Raw genomic sequence first — 15929 nt, 5'->3', positions numbered from 1 at the left:
GTTTGGTATTCATGCCAAGTATTTGTATCCTGCAAGTAGCATATATCATTAATGTTACTTAACCCACACCAAAACGGGACCACTCAACTGCTTCCACTCTTAGCACCACCACCAAACAATGTTACCGACTAGCTCTACCTCCAGAGTTGAGTCAAATTCACGATGAACAACTCGAAGCAAGATAATCAAGAAATGGGAATTAGACAAGAAAACATAGATATCCGAAGTAACTTCACATTCAGTATTATGCAGAAAATGAAAGATCATGGTTCTCTACTTTCTTACAAAGGATCAATCCTCTATCTCTTATTCTCCAGCTAAACTTAATCCACTCCAATCAACAAGTGACTCTTGACACACGAGTAATCATCATTTTTATTTATTTATTTACTTTTGCAAACAAAGACCTCTTATATCATTTTGAATATGATGACATACACATCCTATATCTAGAAGTAATACCCTTATGATTGGGTTTTGCCTTATGAACTAGCTAGATAAGTGCCTTAAGGAATTTATCTTCAATATAAGCTTTTGATGTTTCTCTCTCTCTCTCTCTCTCTCTCTCTCTCTTACAGAAAGTTTAATTCATATATTCTTACTATAAAGTATTTATCACATGCATATGTAATAAAGATCAACCAAGTGCTGCATCATGCATATGCACTTACTTCTTGTCTCTATTGTAGGTGGACCCTCCAGAAGTGAGGAACTACCATAGAAGAAGTCAATAAGAAACCTTGAAACCTCTTTTTCCTTGAACCATGATGATGATCAGCAGCACTTATTCTTTGACTAATCTTGGGCTGTTGATCCACCCCATCAATCATCATTAAGACTCATTTCCCCCATATCTGACCCATCAGACTCGAACCCATGTTTTCGAGACCACTCCATTCATTGCTGCAATATGAAACGATGGAGCTTTCCCAATATGTGGATGGGGGCTGCTCATCTACCACATGGGACACAATGATGCTTTGGTTGCACCACTTTTTCAGTATTCTCCATATCAACTGGGTTCTGGTGTTGGCAACTCCTAAAGTTAAGTGGTCACTCACTCTTCCTTTTGTAATTTGTAGCACAAGTCCCCTAATCACAGTCTGGCACATTGAGATGAGTCCTTGTTTTCTGCCACCCATCTTTCCGAGGCTCCTCTGCCTGACTCTCAACAATTTCAAACCATTGGTTCCGTTAGCTTAGTTATGGTGTTTGCTGGTGTTGGCGATGACAGTGGTGGCCATGGTGCTTTGAAATCCTGCCATTAACACCAAACTTACAAGAAAAAGAATTATTCTACTAGCAAGTGTTTAACTGAGAAGCTAACCTTGTTAGATCCAGAGAAGACTTGTCAATTAATTTTTCATATAGTATATTTGATTCAAAGAAAATTCCACTCAACTGTATGCTAAGCCGTCTGAAGACTGTAAAGTAAATGATATTGTATTCATTCGGGCAGCATGCACCATCATACAGGGATTGTGAAGAGGAAATCAGAACCATTCTGATAGCATATTCATCTTACAACGACCGTAAGATAAATAAAATGAATACTGATCTTCCTCGCACAAGGTTATTACATACAGATAATGTACGAAAGAAAGGTTACTACATACAGATGTGTGAAAGCAATTACCGTCTTGACGAGACTATACATTCAACATTCTTAGATAGTCATCTATTATTGAAATAGCAGACGAGCGGTAACCAGAGCCGAAAAGATTGTAGTGATTTAGGTAATGATACAACAGATAAAGATCTCTCCTCTTTTCAAAGCCTGGTTGTTTGGGCATCACCTGGTAAATGAAAGCAACACGAAAAGTAAAATATGAAGCTCTGATGAGGTTTCCTACAAGACTTAAAGTCAACATGATGTGATTTCTGATAAATTTACGGCTCAACACAATCATTAGTTATAAAGGGTAGCCAATCATTAAGGCTAAAGCTTCAGCAGCTCCATGGGCCGGAATGGCATTCAAATTGATCGAGTTTAGTACAGGTCTCAATGGCAACAGTTAGCAGCCAGAAAACCTTTCAGTTTTTTTTTTTTTAATTCAAGTGCTAGTGACCCTGAAAGATATTAATGTCTTCCAATGCAAAGAACAATTATACGGGAATTTGATCAATGTTTAAATCTAGTGCGACTGTAATGCTTAAAACATATAAAGCTTTTTGAGAAAACAGTACCTCAAAGTAAGAGTTGTAGAAAGATCCTCCAAAGCCGGCACACCATGACATTCCAAATTCAGCCTCATTGTGCCCATCTGTGAGGGGCACAGAGATAATAGTGAATTATTTCTTTAAGCAGCCAATTCCAAATGTATTCATGACACTATTGATATGATAGATAACTCAACACCACAGTATTTGGCCTTAAATTGTTCTAGATTCAAGAACAATATAACCAAAATCTATATTAGTTCCTTCAGGAGTTCTAGGCTGTTGGGATGCAGAATTAGATTGATTCAAGTCTCAATATACATACTAAGGAAAAATAAATTTACCAATTAAGAGTGATTTATCAACACAAATAATAACTTACAATAGCAAGCAGGATCGAGTATAACAGGTTCGCCATTCTTGTCAGAAGTGATATTCCCACTCCATAAGTCTCCATGTAACAAGCATGGCTCTATAACAATGTTTTCAAAAAGAGGCGCCATGTTCTTTATCAGCCTTTGTCCTGTAAATAAGATTTCCATTGTTATTTGAAAAGTGCATGACACTCTGCTTTAACAAAACTGATGTTAGAGTCAATATCTATCTCATTTGATTTGGAGTTCCTAAAAGTTAAAATTTAGGGTAAGTATTTGTGAAAAACTTCAAAAAAAAGTAAATATTTTTTTTTTGCACTTTCATATGTTTTTGAATCATCTTGGTAAACAAACTTGTCGAAAAAATGTAGTTATCACTGATATCTTAAGAAATGCAACTACCAAGATGCACAACAAACAGAAGCAAGGAGATAGATATTCTTGCATAAGTAATGCAAATACTCTAAAACCATCAATTAATACGCATGTAAGTTACACATAATTAATAAATGTAGATAAACTTAACTTGTTATCTGTATCAGAGTATAAATGGCAAGTCACAGTGTTGAATATAAAGTACTTGAGAAAAGTATACAGTGGTTCATGAAGCAAGAATAACCTCTTTGGTAAATGGTTGAATCACCGCACTGGTCCTGTGCCAACTTCAGCTGGTAACCTAATCTCTGTTCTCCATAAAACTGAATCCAATCAGAGCACCAAGTATTTATCTGCGGAGTACTACAAAGGCAGAACGTATTCACACGTTAAAACTTAAAAAGGAGTTCTAAAGCATACATATCAATCTTGAATTCCTTGATACCATCAAAGCTAAAATGTCCAACAAGGCAAAATGATTGTAAACGGCATTAGAAGAATGACCAATATGATTGAAAACAATATTGGCCTTTTAAAAATTGCACCTTCCAACAGTATTATTAACCGGAAAACCAAAGCCTTTTTCTGATTTCCCAGCCTTGTGCATTTCAGCTAGCTTCCTTCCCAGTTCAGCCTAACAGATAATAAATGGTTAAGGGTTAAGAGGCAAATTCATATTACTGTTACCACTATCTACACAAACACACACACAAAAAGGAATTGAAATGGCTCACTTGATTGCTTCGAGATGCACCGAATTCAATAAATTCCATAATGATGAATGATCCACTGTTTCGTAAGGGTCCAACCTACAATGCATAACAAAGTCCAATTACAAATTTTCCGTGTAAAAGAATAGCATTATAGAAGTTTAAGAAACCAAGTTGTTCGGCATCAGCATAAACTTAGACTCTTACCTTATAGGGCTTAGGCACACGAATTGTTCGAGTTTCATACATGGCATCTAAACCGATAGCTTCGGCCTCAAACATTGATGGACCAATACTCCTGGTCCATTTTTAATAGCAACACAAAAACTTTCATCATTTGGAAAACAAGAATTCAACAAGCAAAAGAAACTACCAATTGCTGTAACTTAGCTGCATTACGAACTTTGCACAACATACCCATTTGTTTTAACAAAGAAAGAACCAGCATCAGTTTCATAACAACTTGCAAGATTGATGCAACCACCACCTACGGGACGAATCCCTGTAATCTGGGTTGCTTTCCCTTCAGTGAGAATCCATTCTTGAACAGGGTCATCACTCAATGCTGCCACTGTAGGATAACACCATGAATTAAGCATTAACAACAATTTCCAAATTAAGTCCTTCGAAGCACAATTTCATAGCACACAGGCAAAACCCAAAAGTAAAATTCATTCCCACCCATGAAAATATATAAAGATTATCATATTTTGGTCTAAACATAACCTTAAAGCGATTCCCAGAAGAAACAGACATGAAAAATCTTTCAAAGGAACATTAAATAAATGGTGGGTAAAGGACTTGATTAGTTCTAAAATCAAAACAAATAATTCATTCAGTAAATACTAGGGAATTCCTCAAAACCCCGTGGCTTGGTCCTAATTCTCCTGAAACATGTAAATTCAACCATAAACAAACAAGTCCTGCAAAATTAAAAAGAAGAAGGTAGTGGTAGTGTTGCTTACTGACAAATGGTCTACGTTTGGTGAAGCCAATTCGAGGAAGACAAAACATAGACGGTAAAGAAACGCCCAGGGAAATAACTCCCACGGATGCTACCATTATCTGGAAGATTATAATCTCTCACTGTGTCTCTCTTGTAATCTCTGGAACATACATCTGTCTACTAAATTACCAATCCTCGACTGATTGTGTCTTTTTTAAAGACAATGGATGACTGAGATTAAAAGAGAATAAATTATTTTTTTTTTACATAAAAATCTCTTTTTTTACAGTTAATTTTAAACATTTAAATGAAAATTCCTTCTCTCTCCTTTACGAAAATTTAAAAGTTATTAAAAAAATAATTCAATACTTTTTATGTACCAAACAAGTAAATTCAACTGTTGAAATTAATGTGTATACTGATTTTCAATAAAATATAATGACCAAATTTTAACAAATAAAAATAGAGAAACTAGTTTTTCAAATTTCATAAAATTTTCAATAAAATAAAAATAGAAAAATCACTTTTACACATTTCCCCCTCCAAAGTCTATAACTTCATTAATTCATCCCTACTCTTTACATGCGGATTTCAGCGACATAAAAGCATTGGAAGCGTTTGTGTTGAGCGGGTAAAGTAGCGCTAGCATTCACCAACATATACATACTACCCCGCCCATCAGCAAATTAGCCCACCGCCCATTCGCCCGTTTCGCCTGGAACAAGGAGAGGGAAGGTAACGATGAATTCCTCACTGAGCTGAAATTCAACTATCTCTCAGTTCAAAATCCATTCATCTATTTCACTCTTTCTCCAGATCTGCCAGCATCGCCATTCATCGACGTCATTTCCTATCCCAATCCGGTAACATTTCCGTTTCATTATCATTCCGGATCTGATCATTGTTCGTTACTTGATGTCATTAATAATTTTAGGATAATTAATTATGAATTCTTATGCCTCATTTAATTTTAAGTGATTTTGCTCTGTTGTTTTTGGCTGAGGAAATGAAACTGGTATTCGACTGTTGGAGGATGTAATTTTAATTAAGATCGAGTATAAGAAATCCTGGCAAGCTCATGTTTGAAAATCCGTCGGCAATCGGTTCTTCTTACAGTCCTCATCTTCGGAAATCTGGCGCCAAATCTGTTTCTTCTGACCTAGGTAAATCTTTTATCTGTTCCAATTATTGATCGACCTTCGATTTAAACATATCTAACAAAATACAATTAGTTTTTTTTTACTTTTTATTTATTTTAAATTTTTATTTATTTTAAATTTAGGGGCCGGTGAACCTGGAAATAGTGTTCAAGAAGGTTAAGTGTTCCCTTTCGTGGTTGGAGAAATGAAGGGTTCCAGTTCACCTATGCACGCCGCAGCCATAATGCCTTCTCCTACCTTTCTATGGAGATTTAAGGTCCTATGGTTTCTGATCTGGGCCTTAACTTGTTGCAAGGTCACTATTTGTACAGTTAGCTAGAATGCATTTGATTCTTGTGAGAATTGATCTAGAGAATGTTTGATTTCTTTCTCTGAAACAGATTGGATGGGATTCAGTCATGAGAATGAGTGCAGACTTAAGAGATTTGTTCTTGTATGAGGCATTCTTATATTATAACCCTCTCCTTCTTGTGGTTAGTTAACATATCTTTGAGATGATTACAGATTGATATTTGATATTAGATGTCCGTCGAGACTTACTTCTTGCTCTTGCAATTGTAGACCATGATGGTTTGGCTGTGGGGAGTGTGTTTATGGGTATTTTCCCAGAGTACTATTAATTATGCAAAAATATTTGATCTTGATCAAAACCACCTTACTCACAGAGAAATATGGAAGGTACTTGTTTTAAATGTGCTTTTCATTTTATTTGGATCTTTGCACTTGGCATGCTTTATTAAGAATTTGGTCCTGTGATGGTGGTTCCACTAAGAAAAAGTATGTATTCCTATTATAATGTCTTCTTTCTGTTTTGCTATATGCAGTGTAGCATATGGATGACAGTTATAGTGCCAACTAGCATGACAGCATACCTTTATCTTTACTCCCACGGAGAAGTAGCATTGACAGCATTGCAACCAGTGTAATATCTACCCTGTTTCCCAGCTTTATATAATCTTCTGTCCCTATAATATAACTGCAAGACGGTAACCTTTCGCATGTTTTCAGCCATTAGATTTATCAATTATGGCCTTACTACTTGGTTATTACTTGTCAGTTTAATGATTCTGTATGAATGCAAATGTTTAGGTGACTGTGTGTAGTCCTCTGTTGTAATTTTGTAGATTGGATTCTGTAGGATTGCCAAGTTTCTAATGCTATCAATAGTTTGACACATTGATGGTTCTGACATTTGAAATACAACCTGCAGGTGATCCTCTATGTTGCTGTTGCCTTGGTTTTGATATTCCCCTTCGACATTTTCTACTTTTCATCTCGTTACTTCTTGCTAAGAACACTCTGGCGGATAGCTTTCCCACTTCAGGCTAGTTTCTAGTGTAGCTTTCTTTTTCTTTGTGCTTGAGCTAGCAAGATGCATTTTCCGATTAGCATTTCCTCATATTGGGAGTATTTTCCCTTTACTCTGGAGACTTTTCTTTTTAGTGGCAATACTCAAGAGGTTTGCTTGCAGTGGCTGACATGCATTTACATTTTTTTACTTGTTTAATTCTTGTGCAACAGCCTATTTCTTTTCCCGACTTCTTCTTGGCAGACATTTTAACCTCCATGGCCAAGGTATGAACCTGTAACATCATTTCATATCCTTAAGCAAGTAGCTTGTTTCATTTCTCTTAACAATTAGATTTTACCAATTAAAGGAGCAATCTATGAAAATACTCTTGTACTTTGATACTCCTATGGAGAAAGTTTCAGTTTCCTGCTGCTTAGATGTGTCATAGGACAAAAAATACTGGACATACTCATAAGTTCATTAAATTAGGATTTGATTTAAAAGTGGAGTTGGGTTTTCCCCCTAATTCCTTGTAATCTTTATTTTGTGAAGGTATTTTCAGATTTGGAGCGTTCAGTCTGTCGAATGGTTCATCGCCAGGTAATTTCAATACTGAAGATTTTTAGGTATGTTATTTATAAAAGGCTAAGAGCGCTCTCAAATTTAGTGCTTGGTGTTTTTTCCCCCAAATTGGCTGACGATGAGACCTTCAGTACTCTTCCCAACAACCCAGCAATTTCTTGGCCTTTAATTATTAATATCTGCGAGTTGTATCGCCTACTTCATTATGTATCCCTGCGATTCTAAGACAAATAAGCTGATGGTAGATCCTTCAAACTTGGAGAAAAAGGATCATAGAGAAAGGCTTTATGAGAATATGATTACTCTTGCTTCTGGTTTTTGGTGCAGTTAAAATTCATTGAACTTGAGGCATAATATTGTGCCTTTAATGCTTTACAATACAGTTGTTTTCAAATTGCTTGTATTAGGTTCTAATTAACTAATGCTTGTGGTTGTTGGCCAACCATTTTATCTATTTAGTGATGATGTAAAGAAATAAAAAAGATATACTTAGTTTTTCTTATTTAGTACTAAATATATCAAGCTTAATTTGGATTCAATCAACATGTAACTGTTGAAGCTCTTTTTGTTGACGCAATGTTGATATCCTCAGATTAATAAGATGAGGTTTCTCTTGTCATGTAGGTTGCAACAATCGCTTGGTTTGAAGCAGACTCGGTTTGTGGCAGCTACTCAGTTGCAATCCACTAGTGCTTGTTATTCCATATATTTGGTGGCTACTGCAATGTTTGCGGTAGTACAAAGATACAAAAGAGAAGCCAACCCTTTTAAATGGTAATACACCTAGGACCTTGATACTTATTATTTTCTAATTAAAATTTACTTCTGCTCAGAATGGATATGGATCAATGAAGCTGTAAAGTGTACAATGTTTTGCCTTAAGAAATTTCTTAAACTCTTTGGACAGCCCATCATCAAGCTCTGTTGGTGATTTCTATTACCAGTTCTCATGTGGTTTGTCTCATATGGGCTATATGCAACTATTTACACCCGATTTATCTTCATTCTGTTTCTGTTTAACTGCTGTCTTTTTTATTCTAACCCAATTTGCATTTGGTTTTCAGCTTTAAAATATTCAACAGCAGTCCCTGTGATTTTTCTATCAGCCCTTAAATATCATGTCTTGCCTGATAGTTGGACCTATGTTTATCGTCGACTCTGGCTTTTCTCAAGTCTTGTTAACTCACTCTACTCATTTTATTGGGACATAACCCGTGATTGGGACCTTAGGTTGATTATATATCCCTTTTCCAAACAGTTTATATATATTGTTTGATTGTGAGGCCAATTTGGATTTCCTTGCGCCTAATTTCATTTTAAATTCTGCATGTACGACAGTGTCTTCACTAGGATCTTCAAGTTCAACAAACCAAGTTTGTGTTCCAATCTGTTCTATGGGAGAAGATGGGTAAGAATCTTAATGCTGATAATTATTCATGCAATTTCATTCCGCAAGACACATCAATAGGTATTTCACATGCATGATCGCCTTCTTCGTAGGTTTATTTTTGGGTTATTGGAAGCAACTTGGTTTTACGTTGCACGTGGACGTATAAACTGTCTGCTCATCTCCGCCACAATTACTTGACTGTGTTTATGATCACCGCCTTAGAGATGATAAGAAGGTTCCAATGGATATTCTTTCGAGTAGAAAATGAATGGAACAAAATTACCAAGTCCGGCTTTCAGATTCCGATGACCGACATCCCAAGAGAGGAGCAAAAATTACTAGGCTCGACCAATCACAATGTGTATATGATTGTACAAGTCTCTCTCTCTCTGGCTTTAAGTAGCTTCAAATTAAATTCATTCTTTGCACTGCTATGGATCCTCGTATTATGTCAGCCCTGAAGCAGTTGCCGCATTTTGGTTACCCATGTTTGACACGGATGATCATGATATCTATTATATAGGTTGGGTTTTCATGCAACAATTTTGAACTGGCTTAGATTAGATGTATTATGTTGTAAGATAAAACATACAAATAGGATTTTTTTTGGTCGGCGACAAAAAAAATATTTTACAATCAAATTATAAGATCTGAATTTCAGATATGGCATTCAATAACGCATTCCTTGGATCCGCTCTTTCCATTCGTAGTGCATGAATTATATGAACAAAGTTGCAATAAAATGATTAGAAGGGAGATGGAACCCATCAATGAAGCAAAACAAAAATAGAGCTATCGTATTCTATCGTTATTCTCCTTTTCTGTTTTGGATGCAATCACAAAACTAAAGAAATAACCAAACAACTCAAACTCTCGAGCAAACACCCAACGGTGGCCTCTCCCCTCCCCCCACCACTGTAAACCACCAATACTTGTCCTCAGCCTCACACAATACAGGTGTAGTGCCCCACTCTCCCTTTCCCATTGGCTTCTGATATTCGTTGTCGGAGTTGGATGTTTGCATTAATATCTACAGCTGAGGACGAAGCATCTTGGTGATGCACCTTCGTATTGGTAACCGTACTACTACTCAACTCTTTCAAGGAAACTGACTCTACAATGGCAAGCGGAGTATGATGACAAAGTGGTCGGCCATCAGCTGTTGGAGCGAGCGTGTGATGAAATCTATGTTGTTGCGGAAGGAGAAACCCTTCACTCCATAAGTGATAAGTGTGGTGAACCATTATAGTGGAACACAACCCTCATATTCATGACCCTAACGATGTTTTCCCCGGACTCATCATCAAGATTACTCCTCTGAACTCTGTCTTCGACATCATTTAAACCCTCATATCCGGAGATCCAGATGATGTTTTCCCCGGACTCATCACTCCATAAGTAGGTTGGAAAATTTTCCATTAATTTCATTTTTTTAAGTCAATCAACAAACCAGTGTTTTAGGTCAAGTAGTATGCTGTTGGTAAAACTTGAATACCTGCCATGGAATTTCTATGTATAGCAAAATGACAACGATGGCAGATAAAGAACGTGAAACAGTAGACATTTTGTTGCAATTTCATATAACATCTTCAATAATGAAGTTCAAAGGTGAAAACACTTTTTGAAAAAAAAACTGATACACTCTTCGTGATGATTGTTTGTAAGATATACTAACTATATATAACCTAGATGGTCATACCATCTATCCACCATGCAAAGTTGAAATGAAAACTACCACATCCTTCTCTTCCAAGGTTGTATCGAGCTGACCGCTCAACTCCCAATCGCAGTCGTTTACAAGGACGAGAACACCGGGTCTCCTGCACAAACCAATACTACTCATCAACCAAATGGATGGTTTTCCTAATTCAATATTTTGCATCAATTGCAAATGAGTGCTCAGAGTCTAGACCCTTGAAACACTTACACAGACTCCCCTTTCATGAACATTTCGGGTCTCTCTTTGATCAAATTGGTACGAACCCATGATAGTAAATCCTTCATGGTTAACTGAGAAAAGCACAAAACGAAACCCAATACATTAAATCCTCAAAAATTAAGCTCTGCTTGAAACATGCTGGGTTTAAAAAGGAAAAGGAAAGGAAATAATTTACCTTATCTGCTCCTTTTGGCATATCAACATTGACATTATGAACTTTAACAGACTCACATAGAAGTTCTAATCCTCCACTGCATCAAACAATGAATATCATAGAATTAAAATAAAAAAAGGCATGAATTAAGTAAATTAAAATGAACTTCTTTACTGAAAACCGCAATACAAATTAGGATCAAATTGATTGTGGCACGCGAAAAATTGATAGTACCCAAAGTAATAAATTTGATTAAAAAACTTACCCAAACTCGAGCGTCAACTGCATTTTGAACAAAATTGGCAGAAATTCAAAAACCCTAATCGTGTGCCGCTTTGCATTCACGCAATAATTAGCTTTAAAGGCGTCGTTTCTAATATTAGATCATCCATTCTTTGGGCCATAGTTATTGGACTTCAAATACTATTACATGGACCTCCCTTTAACAAAGGGTTTATCTTAAAGTTATACGTCACGTATAAATTTCATTTCAAACCTTATAAATTATATTATAATCTTCAGAATTTTATAAATTTTTATTCACCAAATGAATTCAATTCAATTTAATTTATTTTTATATTAATTTTAATTTAATTTTTTATAATTATTTTGGTTTAATCCTTACATGTTATTTAATTTATTTAAATTTAAATTTATCATTTTATATTTATTTAATTTAATTCTTAAAATTATATTTTTATTTGAAATTGACTGATACTTATTTATCTTTTTTAATTTACTCCAAACTCCATAACCACATCATAAACTTCATTTCACTCTATAAATTATATCTTAATCTCTAAATACTATTAAGGTTTTTCATCAACTTTTTAAATTAATGCAATTTAGTCCATTTTTATATTAATTTCACCTTCACTTTTTGCAATGATTTCGATTTGCTCCCTTATCCTTGTATGTTGTTTAATTTATTTAAATTTAATGTTTGTTCAATTTAATTCTTAAAATTATATTTTTATCAAAATTGATCCATTATTATTTCTATTTTTTTGTAATTTACTCTAAATCATATACAATTACAAAATACAATTCAATGTTCATAAAAAGACGGAAATAATTCATCCAAAAATAATCCGACCTGAAGTTCATCTGTACGCGATAAAATCTGACATGAATTTATCTGTCAATGTGTGACCAAATTTGAACGTGATCTGACCCGAATTTCATCCGACCTGAATTAACCTGATATTTAACTGATTCAAAAATGAATTAATATCGATCTAAACTAAAATTAACCCGATATAAATTCGAATTAAATCTAATTTTAAATTATCCTGAAAATAATTTAAACTGATTTAACACAGATTTTACGTGACCTGACATAATTCGACCGAAGCTTGAACATTTCACATCCCTACTCATTTATGGTTGATGATATCGCATAGTCGATGCTCCATTGCTCATTGAAATGCAGAAAGCCGATATCTCCTGCCCGAGTTTACCCTTTTAGATTTATGGTTGGTTCCCTGCTTTTCGTCACCTCAAGAGCACTATATCCCCGCCGCTAAAATTTGCTGTATCTTACATCAATCGGTTCATCGGAGAAGACACAGATCGTAACCAAAACCAATTATAATCCTACATCACAGTTACACTTAAAACGCTCGAGGATCAGATACCCAATTTTAGTGAGTAAACAGAGGCCCCACCCACATTCACTACATTCTTCCATTTTCTCTCCCTCTACAGAACCGAAGTCTACGTTGCAAAGTTCATTGTTAGCGTGTTTGCTAATTTGGGTTTCTTCCAAAATTTCAAATCCTGGCGAAGATTGAGCTTGAATTAGCTTGTTTGTGACTCAACGAGTTGGCGTTTTGGAATTTCTGGTTTTTGATTACTTGATAAAAGTTTGTGAATCAATGGAAGCTTATAAGGCATGGGTTAGGAGGAACAAAGTCTACGAGCACTCCTTGGATTCTCTTGCCAATGTAAGCCTTTATCTATTTCTATCAATTATAATTACATAAAAGTTAATAAAAAAAACTGTTACGTTACCTATATGGTTCTTGGTAATGGTTTGATCTTTTTGAATGTTTAGCTGCATCAAAAATGGAAATTGCCTTTTACATGTGTTTTTCAAGATGTTGGATTGGAAAGCTCAGTAAATGGAAGGTTATTGTATTGGGAAGAACCATGATTGTATGCAAATTTGCAGTCTCCTGTTAGCAGCTTTGAGTAGATTTAATATTTGATACCATTGTAGACAGTACATCTCCTTGGTTTTCATTTCTATTTTTTTGTATCTATGAACTATGATAGTTTGACTATTTGGATACGATGATGTTCATGTTAAGAATGAGCTTGTAATGTAGGCAAGATTTTGTGAATGACTTTGGACTGTGTTCCGAAAGTTGTGTATTGCTATCTTATGCTGTTATCGAAAAATGTTTTGCAGGGATTGACATGGGTTCTTCCTGAACTGTTCTCCGATTCAGAGATAAGGACAGAAGCAGGTTTTTGTGAAACTTCGGTAACATTGGCTACTTCTTGCTAGCTTAGAAACTAAAAAGGTTCTCCTGCCCTCAACTTGGTTTATTGTAATCATCTGATTGATTGCTTCTAAGTTGAGAAGGAAATGCATTAGCACATTAAGTCTGGTGTTCCCACTATATTTTGATTAGGATCCAATTAAATGTTGCTCCCCCGTCCCTTCTTCCATGGTTTATGAAGTATAGAAGATTAAAAAAAATCCTCTCTTAAGTTGTATTATCTTTTTCATTGTCTACAATTTTTCCCTCATTGGACAATTTGATACACTTATGCAGTAACTTCGATTGTGGGCATCTTAACTACAATCAACGAGCATATACTCGATACTGCCCCTGATGAGAGGCATACTTGCTCAGCTGACCCTTCATCATTCCCTTATGGGTTGTGCTTATCTGTGCTAAGTAACTTGGAAACTTTGGTTGAAGTTGTGGCAGAACGGTATTGTGGTGATAAGAAATGGAATTTTATAGCTGTTACAGAGGCTATCAAGTAAGAAACATTCATTATCTGACTAATAGCACTTCAAATCTTCCCCTGGGTTTTGTTTCTAATATATTGGCGTTAAGTGTTTGCCTAGTAACTTGGTACTTGTTGTACATCAGGGTGATTGTTCGATTAGCTTTATTCCGGAACTGTGGATATAAAATGCTTCTTCAGGGTGGAGAGACACCAAATGTTGAAAAAGATTCTGAGAATACAAGTTTACAACATAGAATTGGGGGTTTTCAGAAGCTTGGAGGCCGTCATGGACCTCATTTGTTACAAGACGATCATGGTCAAAACCCATGGAGTGTTGAAGGAAAGGCATTGTCTGCTTTGAGAAAATTTGGAGAGAGTGGTCTGATGGTATCTGACCCGTCATGGATGCAGAGAATTAAACAACAACATGCAATTATGAAGCCTCCAATTGATTATTTTGTTAAAATCTCATCATTTAGTACTCGTTATATTGAATTGATCAGAAAGTCTAATAAAATTTGCAATTTCTCCTTTCACAGCTTCAATAATTGAAAGGCCTACTCTTTCAAGGATTTTATCAGACAAGGGTGTCAACGGAGCTTTATTTGTTCTCGGGGAGGTCCTCTATATTACGAGATCACTTATTTACGTACTGTTCATTAGAAGATACATAACTAGATCATGGATTCCTTGGTTTCTTTCCCTGGCTTTGGCTTTCTCTTGTTACAAGATCAGGGAAGAGCGGAAAAGAGCAACGGTTCCATCTTTTTGACTCTGAAACCCATGAGGTTAGAATCATTAGATAAATTTTCCAATCACATCCGACTTATCAACTTTTGGTGCGATTATCTGCAAACCTGCTTTGTGGAAACAATATCATTGCTTAAAATCATTACCTTAGAGCTTTGGTGATGTCAACTGTTTGATCCTGGTCAAAAGACGAAAACTGTTGTGGGCTCTTTACCTCATGAGAGAGCCATTCTTTAACAATTACATCAGGTAACTGATAAATTCATCACAAAGTTACTTCGCTATTCCTTTGTCGATGCATTTCACATTTGTGACGAATTTAATAAATTAGTATGTGTATGTGTGTATTCAGGCAAAAAATTGAAAACACTGGAAAGCTATTGGAGCCTGTTCCACTAATGGGGAACTCTAGCAGGTGCATTGGACAGATTCTTTCCCCTTTAGTATCTTGAATTCATTGAAATCATGTCAACCGCATTATTGATCAAACATTAATAGGTAATCTCTTTTCTTTTGGCAGAAAAAATAGTTGAGTTTATAATTGGAGTTCAGACAAGGTACACGTATATGTCGGGGTCTTAAAAGAGTGCTGCAACCGCAACAATTCATGCTTCGACGTAGGGAGTTTCCCCCCCTCTTCTGTGGTATGGATACTAGTCTAAAAGTGACAAGGGGGCAATCACTTTGCTGTTACCTGATATCCGTATCAACCATGCATAACACAAAAGTCAAGTGTTCATTTTGTAAATAAAACTAGTCACAATATCATGTTGATGTCGCATTACTAGCAAACTGAGTAAACTACTGGAATCACGGGGTTTGGAAATTCCCTGAAAACCGGAGAATATCGAAACACACCGAAAATGTTGTGGAAATAGACACTCTGTTGCCCTCCGAAGGTTCTGATGCCCCGGTGTGTGCTCGAGATTCTAGCATTTCCTTGTCAATCGAGCGGCTTACTTAGCTCGTCATTGAGGGACATCAATGAGTCACATATGTTGCTTATCGTTTGTGAAAACTTCATCACTGTTGAATAGTTTGCAGAGTGTAATCTGTATTACACTGTTGCTAAATGCTGAATGTGAAGGAAAATAATGTGATCCAGACTTCTAATACCGCTTGGACATTAAT

At 35.8% G+C, this 15929-nt stretch overlaps 2 protein-coding genes and 2 pseudogenes across 2 annotated transcripts; 2 read left to right on the top strand and 2 right to left on the bottom strand.

The window, feature by feature from the left end:
• Positions 1 to 532: 532 nt before the first annotated feature.
• Positions 533 to 4739, bottom strand: LOC120136072 (protein-ribulosamine 3-kinase, chloroplastic-like). Its single transcript, XM_039152185.1, has 10 exons — positions 4585 to 4739; positions 4037 to 4190; positions 3827 to 3917; positions 3644 to 3718; positions 3455 to 3543; positions 3154 to 3272; positions 2543 to 2683; positions 2188 to 2264; positions 1651 to 1796; positions 533 to 545 (listed from the first exon to the last, which is right to left on the bottom strand). Coding segments are annotated over exons 1-10 (990 nt in total). The 5' UTR covers positions 4682 to 4739; the 3' UTR covers positions 533 to 544.
• Positions 4740 to 5381: 642 nt separating this feature from the next.
• Positions 5382 to 9528, top strand: LOC120135978 (annotated as a pseudogene).
• Positions 9529 to 10526: 998 nt separating this feature from the next.
• LOC120136043 (ubiquitin-related modifier 1 homolog 2) lies at positions 10527 to 11465 on the bottom strand. Its single transcript, XM_039152160.1, has 4 exons — positions 11347 to 11465; positions 11103 to 11178; positions 10916 to 10998; positions 10527 to 10808 (listed from the first exon to the last, which is right to left on the bottom strand). The coding sequence occupies exons 1-4, from the start codon at positions 11367 to 11369 to the stop codon at positions 10691 to 10693; spliced, it is 300 nt and encodes a 99-aa protein (XP_039008091.1). The 5' UTR covers positions 11370 to 11465; the 3' UTR covers positions 10527 to 10690.
• Positions 11466 to 12766: 1301 nt separating this feature from the next.
• Positions 12767 to 15725, top strand: LOC120136069 (annotated as a pseudogene).
• The last annotated feature ends 204 nt before the right edge of the window (positions 15726 to 15929 follow it).

Source organism: Hibiscus syriacus, unplaced genomic scaffold (assembly GCF_006381635.1).
Source record: "Hibiscus syriacus cultivar Baekdansim isolate YM2019G1 unplaced genomic scaffold, ASM638163v2 tig00110621_pilon, whole genome shotgun sequence".
NCBI classification, from domain to species: domain Eukaryota; kingdom Viridiplantae; phylum Streptophyta; class Magnoliopsida; order Malvales; family Malvaceae; genus Hibiscus; species Hibiscus syriacus.
This window is presented reverse-complemented; position numbering and strand designations above follow the sequence as displayed.